At 36.7% G+C, this 22985-nt stretch overlaps 1 protein-coding gene across 8 annotated transcripts in view; it reads right to left on the bottom strand.

Moving 5' to 3' along the window:
* Positions 1-22985, bottom strand: part of DGKB (diacylglycerol kinase beta) — a 349951-nt gene that overhangs the window by 54727 nt on the left and 272239 nt on the right. For all 8 annotated transcript variants that reach the window (XM_071805088.1, XM_071805087.1, XM_071805090.1 and 5 more), the window contains one exon: positions 21792-21987. In XM_071805088.1, the coding sequence (XP_071661189.1) occupies positions 21792-21987 (196 nt within the window). The remainder of the gene's footprint in view (positions 1-21791; positions 21988-22985) is intronic.

The following is a 22985-nucleotide window of genomic DNA, read 5'->3' as shown; positions in this document are numbered from 1 at the left end:
AAAATAGGACTCCAATGTGGAAACAGTTTATTTTGTGGGATACTTGTGAGATTAGGCTGCCATGTGCAGGCTGTCCTGTACACAAGTGACTTAGTTGGACTGTTTGAATGGAGACATAAGCTGCTTCTCTCCTGTTGAGGTCAGAATATGAATGCTTCCAAAGCTCTGGAGTATTTCCCTGGGTTAGTTTCAGGTCCGTTATTAATATCTAATTTCCTGACTGATATTAGGAGCCTCATTAATACTCTGAAATTTGACCATTAATATCACATATTGGTTGTTAGAGAACTGGAAGTTTCTAATCCTTGAAATACTTTCTTTTTTCCCCCATAAAAAATCAAAACATATATCTATATATCTGGGATTTCCCAGAAGTGAAGGAAAATCAGGTAAACTAAACAAAACAGGCTATTCATTGTTTGCTTGTACAGAGGCTTATTCAAAACAAGATATAATATATTGATTAGGTTTTCTGAACAACACCTGTAAATTACAGTGTTGGAAATCTTCCTGTTACTAAAAAGGTTCTGAATAGCATAAATAATTTCAGGTGCTTGTATGTTTTATACTTTTTCACTTAATAAGGTGACAAAATAAGGAATGCTGTTGAATGATTTAATTTGCCATCACTCAGACGCAACCTCTTTGTCTCTCCTAGTCCAAACACTTGCGGGCTCTTGGTCTGCTTGAATGAGTGAGCATAACTTTCTAGATGCAGACAAATAAACTTGCAAATATTTTATTTGCCTAGTAGTAATGATACTCACAAACATATCTCCACTGAAAATAAATAAAAGAAACTCCAGTCAATTACTTAGCCTTATTTCTACTCTGAATTTATTTTTGAATGGTGAATGCTTCACATGTACTTTGGATCTTATTATATGTTTTAAAATATTCCATGCTAGTTTGCAGAAATTATATATTGACACTGTTGTAGAGAGGAGAGGAAGAAACTCATGCCCACTTCCATCTTCACATAAAGCTGTTATTACCACAATCAGTCCTAAGGCATATTTCTTTTCCTAAATCAGATTAGTATTGCTACATCTATATAGCCATACCTGTTGGGACAATAATCACAGTGACTTTTGACTGGATATTCCTTGGTCTTACTTGCCAATTTCTATTAAAAAAGAAGAATTTTTTTTTTTTAAAAAAGGATCACAGAAAACTTGCTGCTTTTGGAAACAGAACAGAAACTCTTGATCTTTCTGCAGGAGAAACAGATATCTTTAACAACAGCCATCAAAAACTCTTGGTCATTACTGAGGAGCTCTGCAGCATATTGATCCACTGTACAGTGAAGGTGTGAGCAGATGTTCCATCTCAGTCTGGCTACCTCAGCTAGGGTTGCTTTGGCCCCCACTTGCTCCTTGTGGCCTGTCTTCAATGTAGGGGTGGGTACAAACAGAAATTTCTGGGACTGCTGTTGGAAAACCATGCATCTGGCATGGCCTGATTCAACAGAGTCTCTCACCTGGTTTGCATCATATTGATTCTCACACGCAGAACTAACTCGGAACGATTTCAGCATCTAGAGGCTTTATTAGCATTCCTTTCACAGAACAGTCACACAAATGCAAATGAAATATTGACACATTAAGGAACCTGTTAGACAGTAGGAAGAAGGATGACTACCGGAAAGTCTTCCAGGCTTATCTTATTCCCCTTTTAGACTGTCCTGTCAGAGCTGCATTGCTGGGCAGGCTATAGGGACACCATTTGTTTCATCGACTATGTCTTTGCAAATATTTCTGAAGGCAATATTCCTGTCAATAATTCATCTCACTTCAAAGATCTACATCAGGAGGGCAAGAGGAACCATGCCCTGGTTAGGTGGACAGCTACTGTGTAGCTGCTGTAAAAAGGCAGGTGTGAGGAACAACAGAGCTGATTTCTATGCCAAGCTTTGCAAGACCTAGACTGTACAACTAAGAAAGTCTATTTGTCTTCTTCATTTTCCACTGCTACTTTTCTGGGAGGTCTTTCTGTACCTAGGTCTCACCCAGAATATGAAGTGTAATTAGGAAGAGATCTTTGCTGGTTCTTGGCAGGTATCTTTTCAGCGTGGCAAGAAAGAACTGTCAGTCACATATAACAATATAGTCTAGTATTTACTGCTTGCTTTCTAAAAGAAGTACATGGCATTCACTATAAAAATGAACACGAATAAATGTTTATTTTTGAGTTATTTCTAATAATAAGATGTGCAGTAATAAGGAGTGCCACCAGTGTGAGTTATGAGTTGTTTTTTTTATGAAGGAACTTTAGAAGTAGAGATAATTCTATTTCCTTTTTCTCACTCATTTGTATAATATTTTGATTTATACACATTTAAGTACATAAATACAGAGAATGTTCTGTCTTCAAACATCACTATCTATTTCTATCCAAAAAGGGAATGATTTCTGAGAGATTCCTAGCTAACGAATTCAAGGATTTTCATAAGAGATAAGAATTAACCTGACATTGTATCTTAATTTTGGGTCAAACTATCAAATGAGTTTTGACCAAATCTTTAGAATCTCATTAACAAACTAATTTTAAGTGGACCATGCGTGTATTTAGTCATACATGCAGTCAGTAATCCAACAGAAATTAAGGGGGTTAGATTAGGCTGAACAAATCTTTGGCCTTATTATGGCTAAACAAAGAAAGAATAGGAAAAATAATTTCAAAACTTAATAGAAATCTCAAACAAGTTTATCCTTACTTTTGCCTAAATAAGAAATAAGAAAGGCAGCAGGATTTTGCCTGTATGAACAGATGCACTGCTCTATACACCATTGGAAGTGAAAGCCTGTTGCAAGTCTAATTCTGAAACATCTTAGAAATTTAAGGCAGATCTTTCCTTCTAACAAAAAAAGGGTTTTCTGAGGAAGCTGCGTGTGTTTTCAAACAGTTGTTCGGAGACCTCTTTGCAGTTACCAGCAAGACTGGCTCTTACCACTGTCATTCCCTTAACTATGCCTACTGACATCCCACTTTTGTCTTCAAACCAGATGTCATCCATTACAGAGAGCATTCTCTCCACAGGTGCATTACTGTCTCTGCATGCCAAAACAAATTCAGCAAGGAGCAGGAGATTTTAGAATGTATGGTATTTTTTTTTAATTATTTACAATTTTCACCCATCTTTCAGTGAGCTTTCTGAACCCAAAACCCCATGACTGAGGGAAGGAGAAAAACCTCCAGCTGAAAGCAGACTTTCATTTCAGAATGTATAAAGGCTCCATTATTTAAAAATAAAATAAAAATGAATTTACATTCCCTGTGGTTTTGGGACTATGTTCTGTATGCTATTAAGAAGAGGCAGGATTTTGGTTTAAGAAAACAACTCAGATTTGAATACCAATGACAGAGTAAACAAATGTTGCAGAGATATGTTTAGTACTGAAGGAGAAAAAAACCCACACTTTTGAAGAAGAGGCTCATGTAAATCTGAGTAACTAAATTAGTTGAAGTAACTTGTGATACTAAACTTGCAATATACTGGAACACAGAGGATTTAAGCCTTCATTACAGTAACTCAGGTTGCGTTGCAAGTCAGAAATAAGTCCACTGAAGCACTTATATCAGCGCCTTAACACTGGGCTATCTCCTTAACAAGCATAACCATGGTCATAACTGTATGAAAGTCAATGGGACAGAGACTGAAATTTTCATGTCAAATGAGCTGTGACCCTTCTCATGCTGCTTATACGTCTTTTACCTTCAGTCTTCCACTAAATACGATCCTGCCTCCCTGCAAAGTAAGCTGGGATCTGTACTAAAACAGCAACTGCTTTTTAGACACTTGTAGTTCATACTAAAAATCCTGTTGTGTGCCATAGTGAAGGAGCACATCCAGTGCTGTTAAATCATACATTCAGCAATTCTTCCTAAGTAGAGGTCTATATATTCAGTGCTAATTACTGCTGACACTGCATGGATGCAGTTGCTGATGGCTGTGATATTAGTATAAACACAGTCTGTAATTAAAAGACCATGGGTCTTCCTATACAAACATTTCTTCCTGAGTATCTCATGCAGTGATGCAGATTTCAAAATCTTGGTATGTCAGGGAAGAACTGAAAGAACACCTCAGGTGAAAGCACACAGTTTTTAGATGTTCTGAACTTTCAATTTATAACAGTATTTCTAACTTTTGGGTCTGGGAATTTTTACTGGTAAATGATGTATTGCCTCTCTTCCAAAAATCCAAACAAATACTGAAATTCTACTTTTGCTATTCTTCCTTATTATGGGCTGCAAAGATTGATAGTGCCACCAGTTTCAGGTAGTTAGAACACATGAGTAGTATTCCAAAGCCACAAGATTCCCCTCTGATCCCCTCCGACATAAACTTCTTTATTATTTCCTTCTAGTTTTTGAAGAGCCAAAAGAGCCAAAACCCAGTTTCCTTACTTCCTTACTTTTTCAGAAGACCTGAAGATCTTGGTGCAGACTAAATGTGGGGCAAAATAAACTAGGAGATGCCTGTGTTTCCGTGAAGGGGAGAGACAGAACGTGCTTTACCTACTAATTCCAGGTGACTACTAAACCATTACATCAGTCTTCCTCTTGGTATGAAAGCGTGCTCACCTTTTATTCTTGCTTCCAGGAGACCAAGAGATGGCATTCACAGTTTTATTATTGCAGAGAAAAGTGACAATATTTCTGTATTATAAAGGGTCTCAAATTAATCTCCTCTTATTAAGGGAGTTTGTTACATGCCACTCAGATATGTAACTTCTACCCCTGGACTGGGGATAAAGAACCTAAAAAGTTGCATGACTGTACTTGATTCTCAGTGGGAGGAAAAGGTGACAGCGCTCTGAGAGCCCTTCCTGCCTGCAGCCTGCTAGGTTGGAGGGTTATTATTATTCTTACAGCCAGGGGATGTGGACATCTGTCAGCCTGCCTCCCTCACATGTGCAGCAACTGTGTGTGGTCCCCTAAATGAAACTATTAGCTATGCAGGTCTGTATTCATGTACCCATTCTGAGTGGGCTGAACTCATGCCAACTAGAAAGTATTTTGTTATGGGTGGGTGAAAAGGGGATACATAAATACTCCAGGAAAATAAACAACTGCTTTAAAATAACTTTTTTTTTTTTCTTAACCTCCTCTTCAAATTTTACATTTGTTCTTTTAAAATGAAAGTGTGCACTAAATTAACAGGTCTATTTTTAAAATGCAAGGGTTTTTTTTACAGCAGTACACTCCACTGGATGATAATCACCGTACGAACAGCTGCTGTGGGAGGTCGAGGAAGTCAAAGAGGAGGAAAAGTAGTCACTGACATGAGAAGATGGGTGATCTCAAGATGCAGTTGGTTTATTGCACATAATATATATTACTAAGAAGACTGCATTAGTAAAGACTACTGGGAGATAATGTTTACATACAAAAGTTGTTACACAACTAAGGACACTCATTAGGAAGGATGCTGTGATTGCACAGGTGTTTATGAAATACTTGTTGGGAGGTTTTCAGCTGATGCACAAAAAGCACAAATATCTTTTATAACACTGAATTAAGAGATTTACTTTGTTTACTGGTTTAATTAACTTTTCAGATTAGGGTGGCCTTCAAGATTACATTCAAAACACAGCAACTGTAAACACACATACTTTACAGCATAAATCTTGCAGGACCACTGTCCTTATGCAAAGCCATCAAAACAGCAATGTCCAAGCTGCATGTAATGCCTGCTTTGGGGTCATAACACACAGCGTGAAGCATTTTCTAATGAGTGGGTGAAACACACACTAATCTGACTTCCTATTCCTGCCAAGATAACCTATCTATGCTACTTCACATGCTCTGACACTTTTTTTGTTGCTAGATATGTAACAGTGTCATCTACCATGCTGTACAAGTAATATATGTTAGTTAAATGGATTTTTCTTTTTCAATTATCTAGCAACATTTTGTCAATTATCTAGCAGCTCGCATTGGCAAGACTTGTCATAAACTTCATAGATCTGTCGGATTCCTATAATGATGGAACATATGTTAAGAAGACCCCCAAATCCCTTAAAAAAAAAAAAAAAAGGAAAAAAAAAATCAAACATGTGGCCTAGACCAAAAGATACTTAATGCATGTACAATGAAAGGAATCTAGTGATTTTTTGAATTCACTGGTCACAATGTCACTCTCTCTTTCAAGATGTTGCAAGTAGTTCCTCTGCTTTTAAAGCTAAAAGGCCATCTTCTCTCCTATTAGCTTTTGTTTTAACACAGTCCTTTTATTTCCCCAGCAGAAAAAAATCTTTTTCCATGAGCCAACTGCCAAGTGAAATTTTCTTTAACTAACTGTCTCTCAAATCTACTCAAAGCCTTGATACCACTGTCAAGAAACATCTGACAATGTCGGGATTTTTTTCAGATTTTGACAAGACACACTATTCAACACATTTTTAAAGTTATTCAAAATATATTTTATAAAATTTTCTAGTTAGCCAGTAAAGAAATAATGTTGGAACACCAATGTTCTGAACAGATATAATACCAAATTGGTCTAGGCAGCCTGAACAGTTTTGGAGGGTGTTTTAAGCAGATAATATGTCATTAAACATACTTTAGTTTAATACAAATTTTTTTTTTTTTATAACAAAAATAAGAGTCAAACACAGAAATGCGACATACAGAAAAAGACAAAGACAAGAATTCAAAAATATGGTACTAGTTTTATACCATCAATGTCCTTTGACCCTGGCTGAGTCAAATTCATGTAAAAGTGAACTTGATCAAGACCTGGAACCTCTAATCACTCAAAGAAGGAATTGCAAACCCACCCACAAAACCTCTGCTCCAGAAAACCACATGAAACCCTATCCAGATTAACATGGACAAAGCCCTTTTGATCTGTGTCATTTCTGGTACCACCAACAAACTGCCATGAATTTTCTGACATATGACTACTTCATAATTCAACACAGAATACAAGGCACAAAATGTTAAAACAATTTAGCAGAGTAGACAATATTTTGTAAAGGTACACTCACATGAAAAGGGAGTTATTTAAAAATTGTCACTGGACCAATGAATGAGGTTATCTATGTAATGTCAAATTTTCATGCTTAGAATATATCTCATGTAGTAAGAACAGGTCCAAAGAAAGACAAACAAGCAACGTTCTGTGTATCACACAGACCTTGGCAACCAGTCTCAGCAGCTCAGAAGACAAGGTCAATAGAAGCTGTTTAAGACTCCTTTCCCAAAGAGTTTTAGTGGGACCAAAGGGAGATTCCCAGGTGATAACGCCCTGTCAGCCATTCATCCGCATTCTCTTTTCTCCATAAAGATAGTTGAAAGTATGAGAAGAATAAAGTGCAAGAAAAATGACTGCAGTTCCTTCTAGTTGGGATAAAATATTTGGGATTTTCATAAGCTGCACCGCAATCTTTTTTGTTCACTTTTACTAAACTGACTTTTTCATATATATGAGAATCACAGCTGAGACAATCCTGCAGCAACATAATAAAATGCTTTAGTAGGGGTCACCATCCAACCAGTAATCAGCAGACTGTCTTCATTTCAAACACTATAAACACAGATCTTTTAAAATGATTGACAGCAAACAATATTAGATTTGATGTCCTTCTTTCTTTACTTCAAGAAGGAAGAAATTATTTCATACAGGTCTGATCAAAGTGACCTCTTAATTCTTTATGTTCAAATAATTATTTTGATATAACATAAGCAGAAAATTCATACACTTGAAAACCCCAAATGAACACAGTAATTTTATTTTTTTTAAATATACATTGCAGGTACATATAATGATTTCCATCCTCCCCAGTGGGCTTCTGTAATCTAGAATTTTTTTTCCTTTTCTTTTTATGCTAATACTAGGTGGACCCTCATTTTAAAATACAAGTTACATTTTAAGATACAAGATACTGCGAAGTAATATAGTAGTATGCTGTCTTACCTTATTAGTATTTACACCCAGACAGAGCTTAGGTTCTCATCAGACAAAGTTTTACAAACCTGGACACATATAAACAAATAGAGTGAGGACATCACAGTGACAGTCAAACTGACTCTTTGTTCCTCTCTAGAAAAAGGGCCTGTGGGCTGAGAATATTTTAAAATAATCTTTGTCTATAACCTCAAGAATTGATATCTAAACAACTAGATCTGTAGATTTTGATAACTGAGTGGCAATTTTATAGCTGAAAAGCTTTCTCAGTATATATGAGACTAACCATTGAGATTTTCACCTGTAGAAACAAGTTTCAGAAATTGCTTCAGACAGAGCTACATTAATCAACTCCATCACCCCCAAATTAATTATACAGCAATTATTTTCTGATGTTTTAAATGTCTTCTGATTAGGTCTTACTCAGTAATTCTCAAAGTGTCTACATCTTAATATGATTTCCGATGTTATAACAAAAATTGCTGATTGTTTCTTACTAACATAACTTTTTCATGCTCTAAAGACTTAATCATCCATTTTATCAGTTCTCAGGTAATGGTTCTAGACATCCTCAAACTGGCAAAGAATATTTTTAACTGAACAAATTTAAAACCATGAGTCATGAATAGTTTTTTCTGTACAGACTAGAGAAGATGGTCACCTATGAGAAACTTTTGACTTTTTGGGGCTCCTTGCACTCCAGGGAGCTTATCGCCATTATTTTTATAGGTCTGTAAGCCTTTTGGGATTGCAGATATCCTCAACTTTCAGCTACTTGCTCAGAACAAAATAAAATCGAAATTCAAAAAAACAAGAAGAAGGTAAATGGGAGAAACTGAAAGACTTTAGAAGGAAAATGATACGCTCAAGTATATCTAGAATCCAGAGAAATGGAGGAGGAGCCTTCTAGAAGATACTATGGGTGGGTATACTGAAGCCCTTTGCACATAGCAAGTTCCCAGCAGAGGACTCTTACTTGCAAGAGAACAGTAGGAGCCTTTGGGATTGGATGGTTGTGTCAGCTAATCTTATGATCCAGTGAATAAGAGAGATGAAATTAAAACAAGTGACATACTGACTGCCTGAATTAGGGTCACATACTTGCATTCAAGAACCAAACCCTTAGATTTTAGCAAATGAACTTTAGATCATAAATCCTTAGACTCTTTCGAGTATAAGTTCTAGACAAGCCTCTGAGCAACCTGATCTAATTAGATCCGTTCTGAGCAGAGAGGGTTCGTCTAGATGACCTTTAGAGGTCTCTTCCAAATGAAATTATCTTTTGGTTCTGTGATTCTTCAAGCAGGAAATGTTCATTTGATCTGTGTTTATAAATTGTCTAGTGTCTGACACCTTCAGATTTTACCACAGAACAAATAAATAATAATCACTAACTGCCAATTTGTTCATACAGTTCACATGAAGTAACACATGGAATGGTTTGGTCAGCCTCAGATTTTCTATGGGCTCTAAAAAGGCTATTTTTTCTTAAACATATTGCTTTTCCTGTACTCAATACTACTTTAGACCCACCCACACAAAAAAGCTACACAGATATCGTCTGTGATTTACTACAAACCCATGGCTGCTCCAGTCCATATTTTAAAGAACCTTTCTTACTGGTTGGCAGCTGGAGTCCCTGAAAAAACATAAGCAAGCCTTTCTGATAAGTTGAAAAGAAGTTATTTAACTAGTAATGAGAGTCTTCATTATAAAAAAACACATATAGAAGGTCTTTCTGAGTTACATTGAGGATGTGCAAACCAGAAAAAGAAAATTCAGCTCAAACCCATAATTTTACCATCTCTGCAGTGTGAACAACTATTAAATGTTATTGTAAGTGTAAAGACATGTGTCTGAATACTGATAAGGAGGATGATGGGACAACTCCTGAGGCCTGCACAATGGACCTGTAAAATTCTTCAGTTAGCCTCTTGCAGGTTTCTGCAGCATGGAATCCATTGCCAAGGGGATGGCAAAGCCAACACAGCAGCTTTAAGCTGCACCTTCTCAACATCAGTGAAAGTAGCACAGCCAGAAAATGTATTGCCTGCAGGAACCACCCACTGGAGCTACACATAGGTAGCACGATTTAGTGCTATCAGAAATCACAACATATACAATAAATGGCAAAATCTGTACCTACTTGGATTTTACAATTAAGTATATACCTCTGCTTTACTGCTATTTTTCTTATGTCCAATTTCAAGGACTTCCGATGATAATAAAAAACCCTCCCACTGACACATATGAAAGATAAGCAGTGTGTTTGTAACCCTGTTGCCTGGAAATAGTAGGTCCAGAAATAGTTGGCGCTAAACTTTAAATAAAATTATAGACCTCTTTCAACCTTTCTACTCTCACTGTGTAAATGCGAAAGTATTGTAAATCTTGTTGACAGTTATTGCCATATCTATTGGCACACAGTCAGCAGCAGTTTGAAAAGTGTTGTGCAGCATAGCTAGTGCCCATTACCTGTCTCCCTATATTTTCTTACAATTTATTTTCACCCCAGCAGGCAGCACCTCACAATGCCATTAATTTGTTGGGCAGCTCAGACTTTCCACGACAACCTACTTTACAATGTGCTCTTATAAACAACCTGGTGGTTTACTGGCAATGCTTAACAGTGTCAGGAGGGAGGCTGCGATTTAAAGGCAGCAGGTAAAAATGGAGCAGGTCACAGAGATGACGTGGTCTGACTGGACCCCCTCTCCTCTAATTTGACTTATCATCAGCACAAGTGCACAAAATCACCAGACTTATATTCAGTTTCTGTAAATATGTGACTGAAACAACACTACTACCAAACAGTGATTTTTGTTGGTATGGTTGGACACAGGCTTTTCCTACACAGTATTCTGCTAGTAGTGTATTTGCTAGCAGATCACAGGTGCTTATATGAAGAAAAATGGAGAAAGAGAAAAAAAAAGTATTTGAATTGATCGTAACAACAACAATAATAATAATAATAAAAACCAGCCTCTCTCCTTACAGAATAATTAGGCACTAGTAAAATTCTTGCATGATTCCAATATCTATTTATAGCTACACATATTTGAATGCTTTGGTTAACACAAGTCTTTGCAAAGTGAGGGGAAAAAAAAAAAACAAAACAGAAAAAATTCAGCTTTTTTAATACAACAGATTGAAGCTGACATTTTTGCTTTAATACATGCTGCTTTTTTTTGCATCTCCCTGTCTCATACACAAACACTGATTTTCTCCTGTAAATTCCACTTCTATCTCCAGTGAGTAATGCAAGTGTATATACACCCAACCTGTGGTCTTACAGGGTTCTTCATATCACCAAAATTTTTAGAATATTTTACTTATCTTTTTTATCAGTAATATTTTGTGTACATTAACTGAAGCCATCTCTCCTGTTGTTACTCAAAATTAAACTGCTGTCAATCTGACACCTTTTGCAAATACTCAAGGAACTTGAAATTTTCTATTAACAAGTCATAGAAAACTAGAATGGATCAGAGGATACAAGTATGTGTTACAGCAGCAAAAAATTATCTGCTAGGCTATTCTATTTTTATTTTTGTATCTTTAAGCTAAAGATTCAGGCACCTGGGGCAGGGTTAAATGAGCAAACAGTCTGAGTAATACGCTATCAGACATTCCTAGGGAATATTTGTCTGCCATTAAACAAAATGAATATTGTAGAATGGTTATTGCAGCTTTTTGTACAAAGGTCACAATATAAGAACATATGTTTGGCATCAGAAAATATTACTGTAAATCTAAACCATATAGGCACATATCAAGTCACAGTTAGGATTTGGGGAGGGAGCCAGGGGAGAACAGCGGCACCCACAACATTCACATGTGAAGAGCCTGAAGGGGTTAAAACTGTCACAATCTTAAATTCATCCAACCTTTCTACTTCATTTTTATAATTTTACATGTGCTTGCAATGTTTCCTAATAACAGGCCAATTCCTTAACTCACACAGGAATCTAAATTACAATAATCATATGCATTCCTTTCCCCAAGAAAGGAAACACCTGTTGCAGTTAGTTAATTGCTGACTTTTTGTAAGCTTTTGGAAGAAAAGTAACATTTACAAATAATTTATATCTGAAAAACCTCAGAAGGAGAGAAACACATGAATTATAAAACTGGTATGAAAAACAAAAACTATGTTGAGACAGTAGCAGATGTTTTCATTTTGTTAATTAAAGAAAAACTCTGTATCAAAGTACAATTATATCATATGGTTATTTTAAAACTAAGACGGGGCTACTTTCTTTTCTCAGATGGGTTTAACAGTTCTGCAATAATTGTTACATGTATAGTGGTACGGAATGAAAATTAAACCCTACAAAAATACGAGACGGTATGCTGCTGTAAAAAAAATATATATATATGTAAGTATGTGTATATGAATCAACACACAATGTAGAAGTTTTATCCAACAAATAATTTTTAAAGTTTATTCACTTGTTTGTTATGGAATTCTTGCTGAAGTAGAGGAAAAGGCACATACTTATGTGATTACAAAACGTCAATTAAACATGTCTGGTATTAAATATACACACACTCTCACGTTTTTTGATCTGAAACTTGTTAATTTTTCTCATTCATATTTCAATATATAGAAAATATGAAATTCTGCCCTAAGCTATGGTATTTTATTATTCATTTATATAAATCTGACAATTTTAGTGCAATTGCCCCCAAAAGAAGTTACATCCTGTGCTAATGCTCTCATACAAATACCCAGATTTGATGCATGGCATGATAAATTTTAAATAACAACTACCCAGCTACTATACGAGGAAACTTTTGAGTTCCAGACTGACCACACGGTGCTGTTGCCACTGAAGATAAGCTGCTGAAACACGGTAGCAAAAGTTATAGTCAAAGATCAACAGGGAGGAAAAACTCCAAAAGAGTCAAACTTTAGCTTCTCCTGTCATGTACAAAGGAGCTAATTATTAAAGTGCTTTACATCCTTTAAAGTGTATTTTCAAGTCTTTACACAGACAAATACCAGCAAAGCTGTTGTGTTCAGTACTAGCAACGGGAGAGTTTTGCTACAGTGAAAAATGGCACTTGCTACTAATTCTGCAGTAAGGAAAAAAAAAAAAATCCAAATCTTTTATATTCCACTCACGTCCCTTGCTGTTTACTACACCTTAACTAATGGCTGTCATACAGGTGAATACTCGTTTACCTGGTTAATAAGGTGCAGGAGTCACAAAGGGCTCCCAGCACAGCAGAGTCAAACCCTGGGAGCTCTGTGGAACAGGTCCTACGAGCCTGCTGCAGACACCTGTGCTCAGGTGAGCCACAGGACCTGCACAAGCTGTGCATCAGGGCATGTCCCTCCTTCAAAGTCAGCCAGACCCAAGCTAAAATTTGAACACTGGAAAGGAGCCTGAGCTGCTCTAAGGAGCTGGCTGAATACAAGAAGCTTAGCTGCACCAGCAAGGTGATTTGCCCACTTTTTGGCAGCCAAAGTGAGTCCTAGAAGAAAATTGCATTAATGCTGCTAGCACAGAAGTTGGTGTGATCATTTGCATGTTATACTGTAGGTGTACCCTAAAACTATACTTACCACGTGCTTCTTAACATGCCATCCCTCCTACCCTCACCTCGTTCTCTGTACAAACCAATTTACTGGGGCTTTTTTTTATACAATAGCTAGAGTTAATTTTACCTACTGCATTTAATGTCATAGGAGTTATACGTGTAAATCCCTGTACTTAGAAATAAGATAGTCCTTTATGCCATTTTAATCAATCTTTGTCATGGGTATGTTACTTAATAGCTCTGTCTTCCTATAGAAAATGAGCAACTTAAGGGAAATGAAACTTTGCAAAGATACATTTTCCTTCTGGCAGTCTGTGAAATACACTACAATTATCCTCTTTCGATGAATAACGTTTGAAAGAAAATGAACGTTCTGTGCACCAAAAGGTATAATATAATGACAATCTCAACTGCCTTGTAAATAAAAGGAAATTGTTTTTCTGTGATGATCTATATTGCACAGAAACATATATACATGCTTTATAAATATAAAACCAAATCAGACTATCAAGCCATTTTTCAAGGTCCTACTACTTCCTAATAACAATAAAAATCAGTATTTCACAGCAACGATGAATTGTATTTATACTTCTAAAAGATTCAAACTGTATTATGAATTATAGACTCCATCCCCCAGACTGATGGGCCTACTTGTTTGAATACGGCTCCTGCTGAATACGGCACCTCTTCAGTAAGAAAGGTATCCAGAGGAAAAGAGTGAACCATAAAGATTTGTTGCTGGGGAGAGGGGAAGTGTAAAAGAGGGGAAAAGGCTCTTTTTAATAGCATAGTCAAATCATGACTGTCCAGCCCACATTCTCTTACTAGGAAACCAGCTATCTTTAACAGCTTTCTAAAATGAATGTTTGCCTTTCAGATCTTAAAACTAACTGGTGGAATGCACAATTTAACTAAGCAGCTAGGACAAAGTACCATTTACCTGTCATCCCAGTGAATGTGCACATGCAGTAAAAATAAGGAGCCAAAGCCACACAATCTTCAGTTGCTAATAAGGGACAAAAGTATTTGAAAAGCAACCCATCCCTCTTAAATTCAGCCAAAATCTAGGTTCTGAGTTAGGAAAATTACCAGTGCCATCACTTTATCATGTTGAGTACCTCAGCACCTGTCTCACCTCTCCAGCATGTCTAAACTCACAACCCGTTGCTTAAAGAAGTGGGGATTTACTAATGCGGAAGAACTGTGACATTCATTTCTTCCTCCCTTTCCCCCCAACTGAAACCACTGCTTTCACAGAGGTAAAATACTGCTTAGTGGTAACATAGCACAGTATGAAGCACACTGTTCCACAGCTTCTAGAGGAACAAAAAAACCTGGGAACTACTATAGCAGTAGAAGGAACTTCTCGGTTGCATCCTGCCTTAGGCAGGTCCTGGATTAGCAGGAACAGGGGCAAACCAGCAAGGGTTCTTTGCTCTTGTTGAATTTTCAACCTTACCAAAGCCAGAGATCAACAGCTTGCATACTAATGACCTCCCCCATGCAGCTGCCCGTGGTGGGAGAGCAGGTCCCACCACAGTTCTTGCTTGAGAAGTGGAGCAAAATGCCTGGCACCATGGCCAACTACTGCTTTTCAGCAGAGAAGAGACAATGCAAGATGGCCGAGTGCCGCAACACCAATGCACACAAAGGAAATGAGACATTCAGTGTACCGTGAAGATTTTTAAAAGGTGACAAAATAACGCAGTCCAAACTAAAGACAGAATACGTATACTGACATGGTCTTTTCTGCTCAGCAGATTAGTGATTACACTGCTCATGGAAGACGTGGCACACATCAGCACCAGATCCATGGAAGCAAGCACAGCTCAGTTTCATCAGGCTTATCTGGCAGAGGGAGACCTGGTTCCCATCCCTGCTCCAAGGACTATTCAGGCATCTAATGGGCTGTTTCTCCATGCAGCACATGCAGAAATTCATCTCACCAGCTATGCAGCTGGAAGGGAGGTGTCTAACCTGGCCTGTTATTTCGGCTCTACTTACAACAAATGGAGACAGAGTCACCTCTATTTTATTTTAGCATTTTATTCTGCCTAGCTTACATCCTTATTTGAACATGAGACAAACACTTTTCTTGAGGTGAATGTATCTATTGACTATAGGGTTGATTTTTAGACACTAAACTTAATGGCACCCTAACTTGGACAGTCCTCACAGGAATTTGATTTACTGTAAACAACACATACTCATATAACTGCAGCGTGAAATTCTACACAGAAATATGTGAAGTTTAGGTTGAAGCTTCAATTTATGCTGTAAAATGTTCAGAATATGGTGCACGCTTACAAGAAAAAACCCTGCCTGAATACATTTCGGATTTTTTTTTCTAATGTTTAAACTTTGAAGAAGGGTTAACTTTGCAATTTTTTTATTCCTAGTTTCAACCAAGGACAGAAAGTAAAGTGCCAAAACCCATGAAAAATGCTGCTATTTTCAGAGCAATTACAGAAAATTTTACCATTTATTAGGGAAACTTTTTTCGTCTTTTTTTTGATCTGTGTGTTAGATCAGTTGTAGGTCTTCTTGAGTTGTTTTCATTAGGAAAAGAACACCAACATTAGATTTACATTCTTTATACTACTTCCTTACCATTACAGACAAAAGATCTTTTTCCTTACATGTAGGAAGACTCGAACAGAAGGCAGTCTCTTTGCTTATCTAACAGTTTTATCATTAAAATTTGGCTCAGAAAGCTGTCTTTCTCTTCACTTTTCCTAAGACACGCTTCAACAGATTTTCCACTTCTCTGGTGCTTCCTTTTTTCCCAGGTTCACTGTTCTTCCTCTGTTGTTTTTCACAGAAATATAAACCTTTATGTCTATTACCAGCAAGGTATTGCCAACATATATGCCCTGCCTGTATCTTTGTTTTGGATAGAGATATATATATTAGTCTGTGTGGAGACTTCTTGGAAAAGAATCATAAATGGTTCTCAAGCTATCTCAAATGAAAGAAGGTGTTTATATACCCCTGTTATCTATTCTAGTGAGAGTAAGTCTAGCTCAGAACAGTGTGTAATTATTATTTCCTTCAGTGTTTAACTGATTTAGTCACTGGTTTTCATTAAACGTATTTCTGCTTCCTTGAATTCTGAATACCAAATGTATTACCTCAAGTTCTTAGACAGATATTGTGATCAACTTAATTTACCTCTTTATTTCTTTACAGTTACACATATAACCTACAACACTGATTACTAAAATTGGTAGAACTTGGTTATATCCCTACTATTTGTTTGCATTTGTTAGGATTGTCAAGGGAGCAATTGAATGGTTATTCTTAGATACTCTGTCTAAAGAACATTGTTTCTATAAGCTGAGTGCCTTAACACAGACCCACTATGAAACATCTATAATTAGTAATTTTTCTCTGTAGTAATATGTTAATGGCTATGTTGCCCAAAACTGTCTAAAAAAGATACAAAACAAGGGAAATTAACTTAGCTAGCCATCACATTATCCATAGCATTTAACAAAAAATGTTATTATACAGAGTTCATTGTACATGCCTTGTACCATGTCATAAGTAACCTGAAGTCTATAGACTGCGTGTATTCACTGCATAAAGAATCATAGAATTATTTAGATTTGAAAAGACCCTTAAGATCATTGAGTCCAACCATCAACCTAACACTGCCAAGCCTACCTCTAAACCATGTCCCTAGCACCATATCTACACATCTTTTAAATATCTCCAGGGATGGTGACTCCACCGCAACCCTAATCAGCCTGTTCCAATGCTTGACAATTTTTTTCTGATACCAGAATGCAGTTTCTAACATTTTTCAACTTATGAAATTAATTCATATTTAGATATCTCAAAATTCATAATGTGTCAACATTTTAAATTTAGAGAATTATAAATAGCAAGGAGAAGTCACCTGGCCAGAGTGTAATTTATAAAGACCTCCATAAATTCAATTAATCTGCTGGCCCACAAAGTTTATAAGTTGTTTAGAGAACTCTTGGCAGGAATTCCCTGATCATAGGGAAGCCTGGGGAAAGATTCTCCCTCTCTCCTGTCAAGTGGAATTTGATATCAAGTAAGAAAAGTATTTTTTTCTTTCTTACTATGTACAGATATTTTGAAGTGTTCTAAGGCCTTCAGAGTCTCTGCATGTCCCCTGCTTCTAACTATAGCCAACTGTCTGTATTACACATTATTCTATTATACCAGATTTTCACATGGAGTTATTGAATCATATTGGTAAGCTTGGATTAGGCCTAGGTGCTGTGACGCAAATGCACGTTGTCTTGAATTAGTTCAGTAGTCTGGCATGTTGCTAAGTAATAGCACTGCAGGTCTCTTAACAAGATGTACAGATCAACTTGATAAATACTTGGTTAAGTATCATTGAACCCGGTGGTGTACCAAAAAAAAAAAAAGGGAAGAAAGTATTGCACTGAAATATTTATAGTGTAAAGGCTTCATCCATTAATAGTTCACAGATACTGTCTTCAAGAACTAATCCATTGAGGTGAATGGAACTACTCATGCAAATCAAGTTACGGATATGTTTGCAACATGCTTTAAACTTTAAAAAAGATTCCATTTCAGGACAAGGCTCTAATTGAACTTCAGCAATGAAAGCAAATCAAAGCATAACAGCATCCACCCCAAAGGAATCCTACTCCAGTCAGCAAAAAGTTTACTAGAGAGATTTTCAAAAGAATAATTTCTTTTTTGCCACAAAAGGTTTGAAAATTTTAATTAGTATCTCAGCGAGGAAGAAAATTTTTCTGTTTAACACTTAACATAAGTGGTCTGTATTTCATATAAGATATGTTGTGATGATTCAACTTATGTTTTGGATGTAATTTCCAAACATCAAGTAGCTCAGCTATTTACATTTATGTTTCTCAACTCATATTTTATTTTCTATGCAGTATGTTCATCTTTTTAAAGCACTGATTTTTGGCATTTATCAATATCTGTGTATATCCAAATAAAAGTCCTGCCCAAATAATGTTCAAGGATAGTTCACAGTCACATCTAAAATCTGTACTTAGAAAAAAATTCATTGTGGCTAGATATATCATATATATGTACATACTGCAAGATTCTGAAACATAACAAATAGAGACATTGCAAGTGTCAGATTCATAAATTCAAAATACTAATTAACTACTTTCATGAATTGTCAGATATATATTCAGTTACATTTTCCTAGTGCATTGATTTTGTACAATAAAAATGATAATGACACATTAGAAATTAAAATGAAATTAAATTAGAAGAAAAAGTAATTTGATTTTTCCTCTAACAACATTTGTTGAAAGACCCTCTATACTTCTGCACAGTACCTGAAACTAAAACTGTACAGGATAATAGGATAATATTTAGTACATTACAGCTAAATAAGGTTTTCTTTCCCATGAGTTATAAGTTAATCAGACAAATATATTTTCATATATGTTTTACATGAGAATATCAAAGCCAGTTACTACTTAGACAGAAACACATGACACACACACAGACACACATATCTATATGCTATCAGTGACAAATTTTGCTCTTTAGCATACGTGCACAACTCTTAATGAGATAATCAGTGAATGTATTTAAATAGTGCACATTTTAAATGGCTACATTTCAATATACTGTTTTTCATACTATGTGCATATAATCAGATTGTTTTCCAAGCAGGTGTCCATTTTGATTACTTAACATCCGAATCGTGGTCTGGCTATTGAGTATGCAGAGGTGCATAACGGGAAAGACAAAGAAAATAAAAGCCTTTTTGCATCAACAGCTGACAACAGTAAGCAGGTGAAAAAAGAAGGGAGTAGGCTCAGAGGAATATACCTTCCCTGAATTGTACAGATATATAAGAAAGAAAAAAGAATCAGCAGAATTTTGACCCTTTTTCCTGCAGCGATGATCATGCTGCATGTACTTGCCTTGTGTGAAGTGACACACACAAGAGCGGGGCAGGACAGCAGCAGGACCTCACAGAGGTTTCTTCTTCTTCGGAAGTTCTCCAAGTCCTGCTAGGGCTGTTCCAAGAGGAGCAACACAACATGCTCAGGGGCAACAAACTACCCAGAGTGAGGAGACAGCTCTCCCAAGTCCATGCGAGTAACCCATTTAAGGGCTCAGACTTTGAATACTAAAATTCAATTCATGTATTTATGGTCAAGTCATAAAAGCATAAAAGCAGAGAGACAGCATGAATACAGACTGATATACCATTAAAAAAACCCCACAGCTGCACTGCATACGCGCATGTCTCTCAGAAGTAGCAGACTTAAAAAACAAAGCACAAACCAAACAAAAACAACAAAAAATCCCACAAACAAACAAAACACTACACACCAAAAAACCCCACCCAACAAACACCTGACATATATCAATATCTCTATGTATATCCACATGAAAACATGAGGATGTTTGACTTCTGTCTCCTAGAAAGTTTGGTGTTCAGTTTTCAAGTGAATAGATGCTTTACTTGGACATAAAACAAACTGAAAAGACACTTATTCAGAATAAGTAAATAAATAAGCAGAAGTTAACAAAGAGGTATGTATTTACCATAGTTCTCAAACAGCAATATCTATTTCTGCACTGGGCATTAACATTTTGTAAAATGTTTTCTTCAAACTAAAAAGTACAATCCAAATGGACTTAAGAAAACAAACTACTAGAGAATACAGGGCTCTGAGATATGCTTGTATAAAGCTGTGAAGGAATCATTGTGCTTTAGAAATGACAGCCAGGCAGTTATTTTTGCAGTGGGTAGATTCAGATTCATCAAAACTATTAGAGAAGCCTAGACATAACATTTATTTAATTCCATTATCCAGGAATAATCTCAAATACTGAGATGAAGCAGCATACTCTGACCTGGGAACCTATCTTAGCTAGCACAAGAGTGAATCTATACAGCAAATCAGTTGCTTCTCAAATGTTGACACCACGTTCATTTTTGAGGTTTACTCTGTTTTAACCTGGCTCCATGGACTGAACACCCATTTGCTATCAGAGAATGTGTCCTCTCTCCATTTAAAGGGAATTCAGTTTGCAAACTCAGGACAGCTCAGTGTTGCAAACTGAAATGCAATAGACATGGACAACTGGGAAATCCAAAAAGCATACTCCTTGTAAGCACTAAAATGCTGCTGTAGATGCTAACAGTAATACTATCCATGCGCTCAGTGACGAGATAGAGGTGCTCTAGGTCATGATATTGAGAAGTCAATCTCTGTTTCGACATTGATTGAAGCTACTGCCATCCACAGTGCATATAAAGTGATTAGAAACTAAGACATATGACTAGTTTTTCTCAAGCAAGGTGCTTAATGTCTGCATTATGAACACTTCAACAGATAATGTAGGATCTTCTGTTCAGTCTTTAATATTTTTTTATTATTATTTTATTTTTTCCTGTCCAGGAAAATGGAAATGGAGTGTAGCAATGCCCTTCTAATACACCAAAAATAGTCAGTAGTATGAAATTCCTGTTAGGTATGTATCAAATACATGCAAAACTTCAATAGTTAAAGAGACTACAACATTTTGGTTCACTACTGTCAATAGGCTGAAATGTCCTGTCTCTCTATGTTCAGAAGCAAGACAAAAGCAGAACTTTTCGTGAGTACATTACCAAATAGCCTGCCTCCATCTCCTGAGCATCAGGACCCATAAAATGGATAGCATTCAGATTCCACAAAGTAGAGCAGAGAGTACTATTTACTGTATGTTTTGTCCAAAGTTATGATTAATAATAAAATGTACAGAGCAAATGCATCTAATCACCAAGAAAGTACACAAGCCCTGAAAGGATGGATCATGCCCAGGCAAGTAAGCTACAGCATACGCACTCAAGGCTTGCATACAGCATCACAGTATAGTAACTTAAAATGTATAGACAGCTTGCTCTTGTCACTCCGAAGTAATCTTCCACAGCCTCTGGCAAAAGTTTGCTAGAAACAGGGCACTATTATCCCCAAGTTTTATGCATACTGACATTAAGAAGCATTATAAGTGCTCAGTAAGCATTTTCTGACTCCAAAACCTCCAGGTACTTCCAGACTGAACATCATAGTAGCAAACAGTGCCACATGGTGTGCTTAGTCTGCTTAACAGGTAAAATCTGAGGCAGGCTTGCAAGTATATAGACTGTAATCATCAGTACGTCTTTGCTTATACCTTTGCCCCAGTGCTTCCCATCAGAAAAGCTAAATACACAAGAAAACAAATAGCTAAGAACTGTCAAATCCTTTTTCTTGACAAGAGGCAACACAAGGGCAATTGCACAACTGAGTTGACTGTCTGAAACCAGATAGCCTATATTAATCTGTAAGCTTACCTTGGCATACAAACTTCAATTCCTTAGCATCTGTGACAGTGGTTCTTTTATCTGACCTCTTCTTTTCTGTCCGACGGTGGCTGCGTCTTTTCTTTGTCTCTCCCCAAAGATTCGATCCACCATGCATGCTTGGGATGTTCAGAATGGCAATTCCTTCCAGAGAAATATTGATTAAGTCTAGCTGAATTCCATCACACTGATTAGCAAGGAGGAAAAAAAAAAATAAAGGAAGAAAGAAAAAAAAGTAAAGGAGAAAAAAGAAGGAGAGAGGAAGCAGTAAAAGAGAAAGAAAAGTCAGAATGTTCTACCTATCAGGTAGTTTTCGTCAGCACTTCATCATTCTTAACACTGTTAATGGTTCATTCAACGTTTACACCCAAGATATATACTTATATCTGGAAAGAAAGTATGAGATAGGAATAGATCTTCATTCAGCAGGCAAAACATGATTCCTATTCAGCTCTTGATTGCTTAAGTGTGGGACCATTTGGCAGAGCCATGTTATCTGATACCTATTAATTGACCCAAGTGAAATGTATTTGTAGCTTCACTACAGCTATTAGCAGAAAAATGTTTATACTACAAAAATTTCTATAGCAATAACTGGAGTATCTTTGTTGCTTGTTCAAGCAAAGTTGTCTGCCTTACGATTTTGCAATAATACTTGTTGTAACACCTGAGTCCCTTCCACATGAAACATGAAAGTCCCTGCATACAAAGCATATACAGCTTCATAAAAGAGTCTAAGTGGGCCCCGGGAGCACAGACCACCACACTGACATTAGTTTCAATCCAAAGGCACAACTGGTGTATCAGCGTAGGGCTAAGCCTGACTAATAACTCCTACTGAGGGGCAAGACTAGCAAAGCTGGGTACAGCAAAAAGCTTATCCCAGAACTTCCATCAGGCAGTTCTCTGAATTGCCGAAGTTCTCAGCATTGCCTAAGGAAAACACAGGATATGGAGCTAAAGAAGAGGTATCAGTGCTCTAAAAGCCCTTCCAGACTTACTGGACAAACAGAAGTAAGTCTTACTGTGTGAGATAGTCCTTTCAGTGATGGAATCATTACTGTAGGGCACCTTGTGTCACTGGTGTGTATCTATCCTGCTTCCTACAGCAATGCTGGACATTGAGCTATTTTATAGGTGAACATTCCTTTGCTGTATTTGGCTTCAAATCATATCTTATAAAGG

This window comes from Patagioenas fasciata, chromosome 2, assembly GCF_037038585.1.
Source record: "Patagioenas fasciata isolate bPatFas1 chromosome 2, bPatFas1.hap1, whole genome shotgun sequence".
Classification (NCBI taxonomy): domain Eukaryota; kingdom Metazoa; phylum Chordata; class Aves; order Columbiformes; family Columbidae; genus Patagioenas; species Patagioenas fasciata.
The sequence above is the reverse complement of the archived record's forward strand: the minus strand, read 5'-3'. Positions and strand labels throughout refer to the sequence as shown.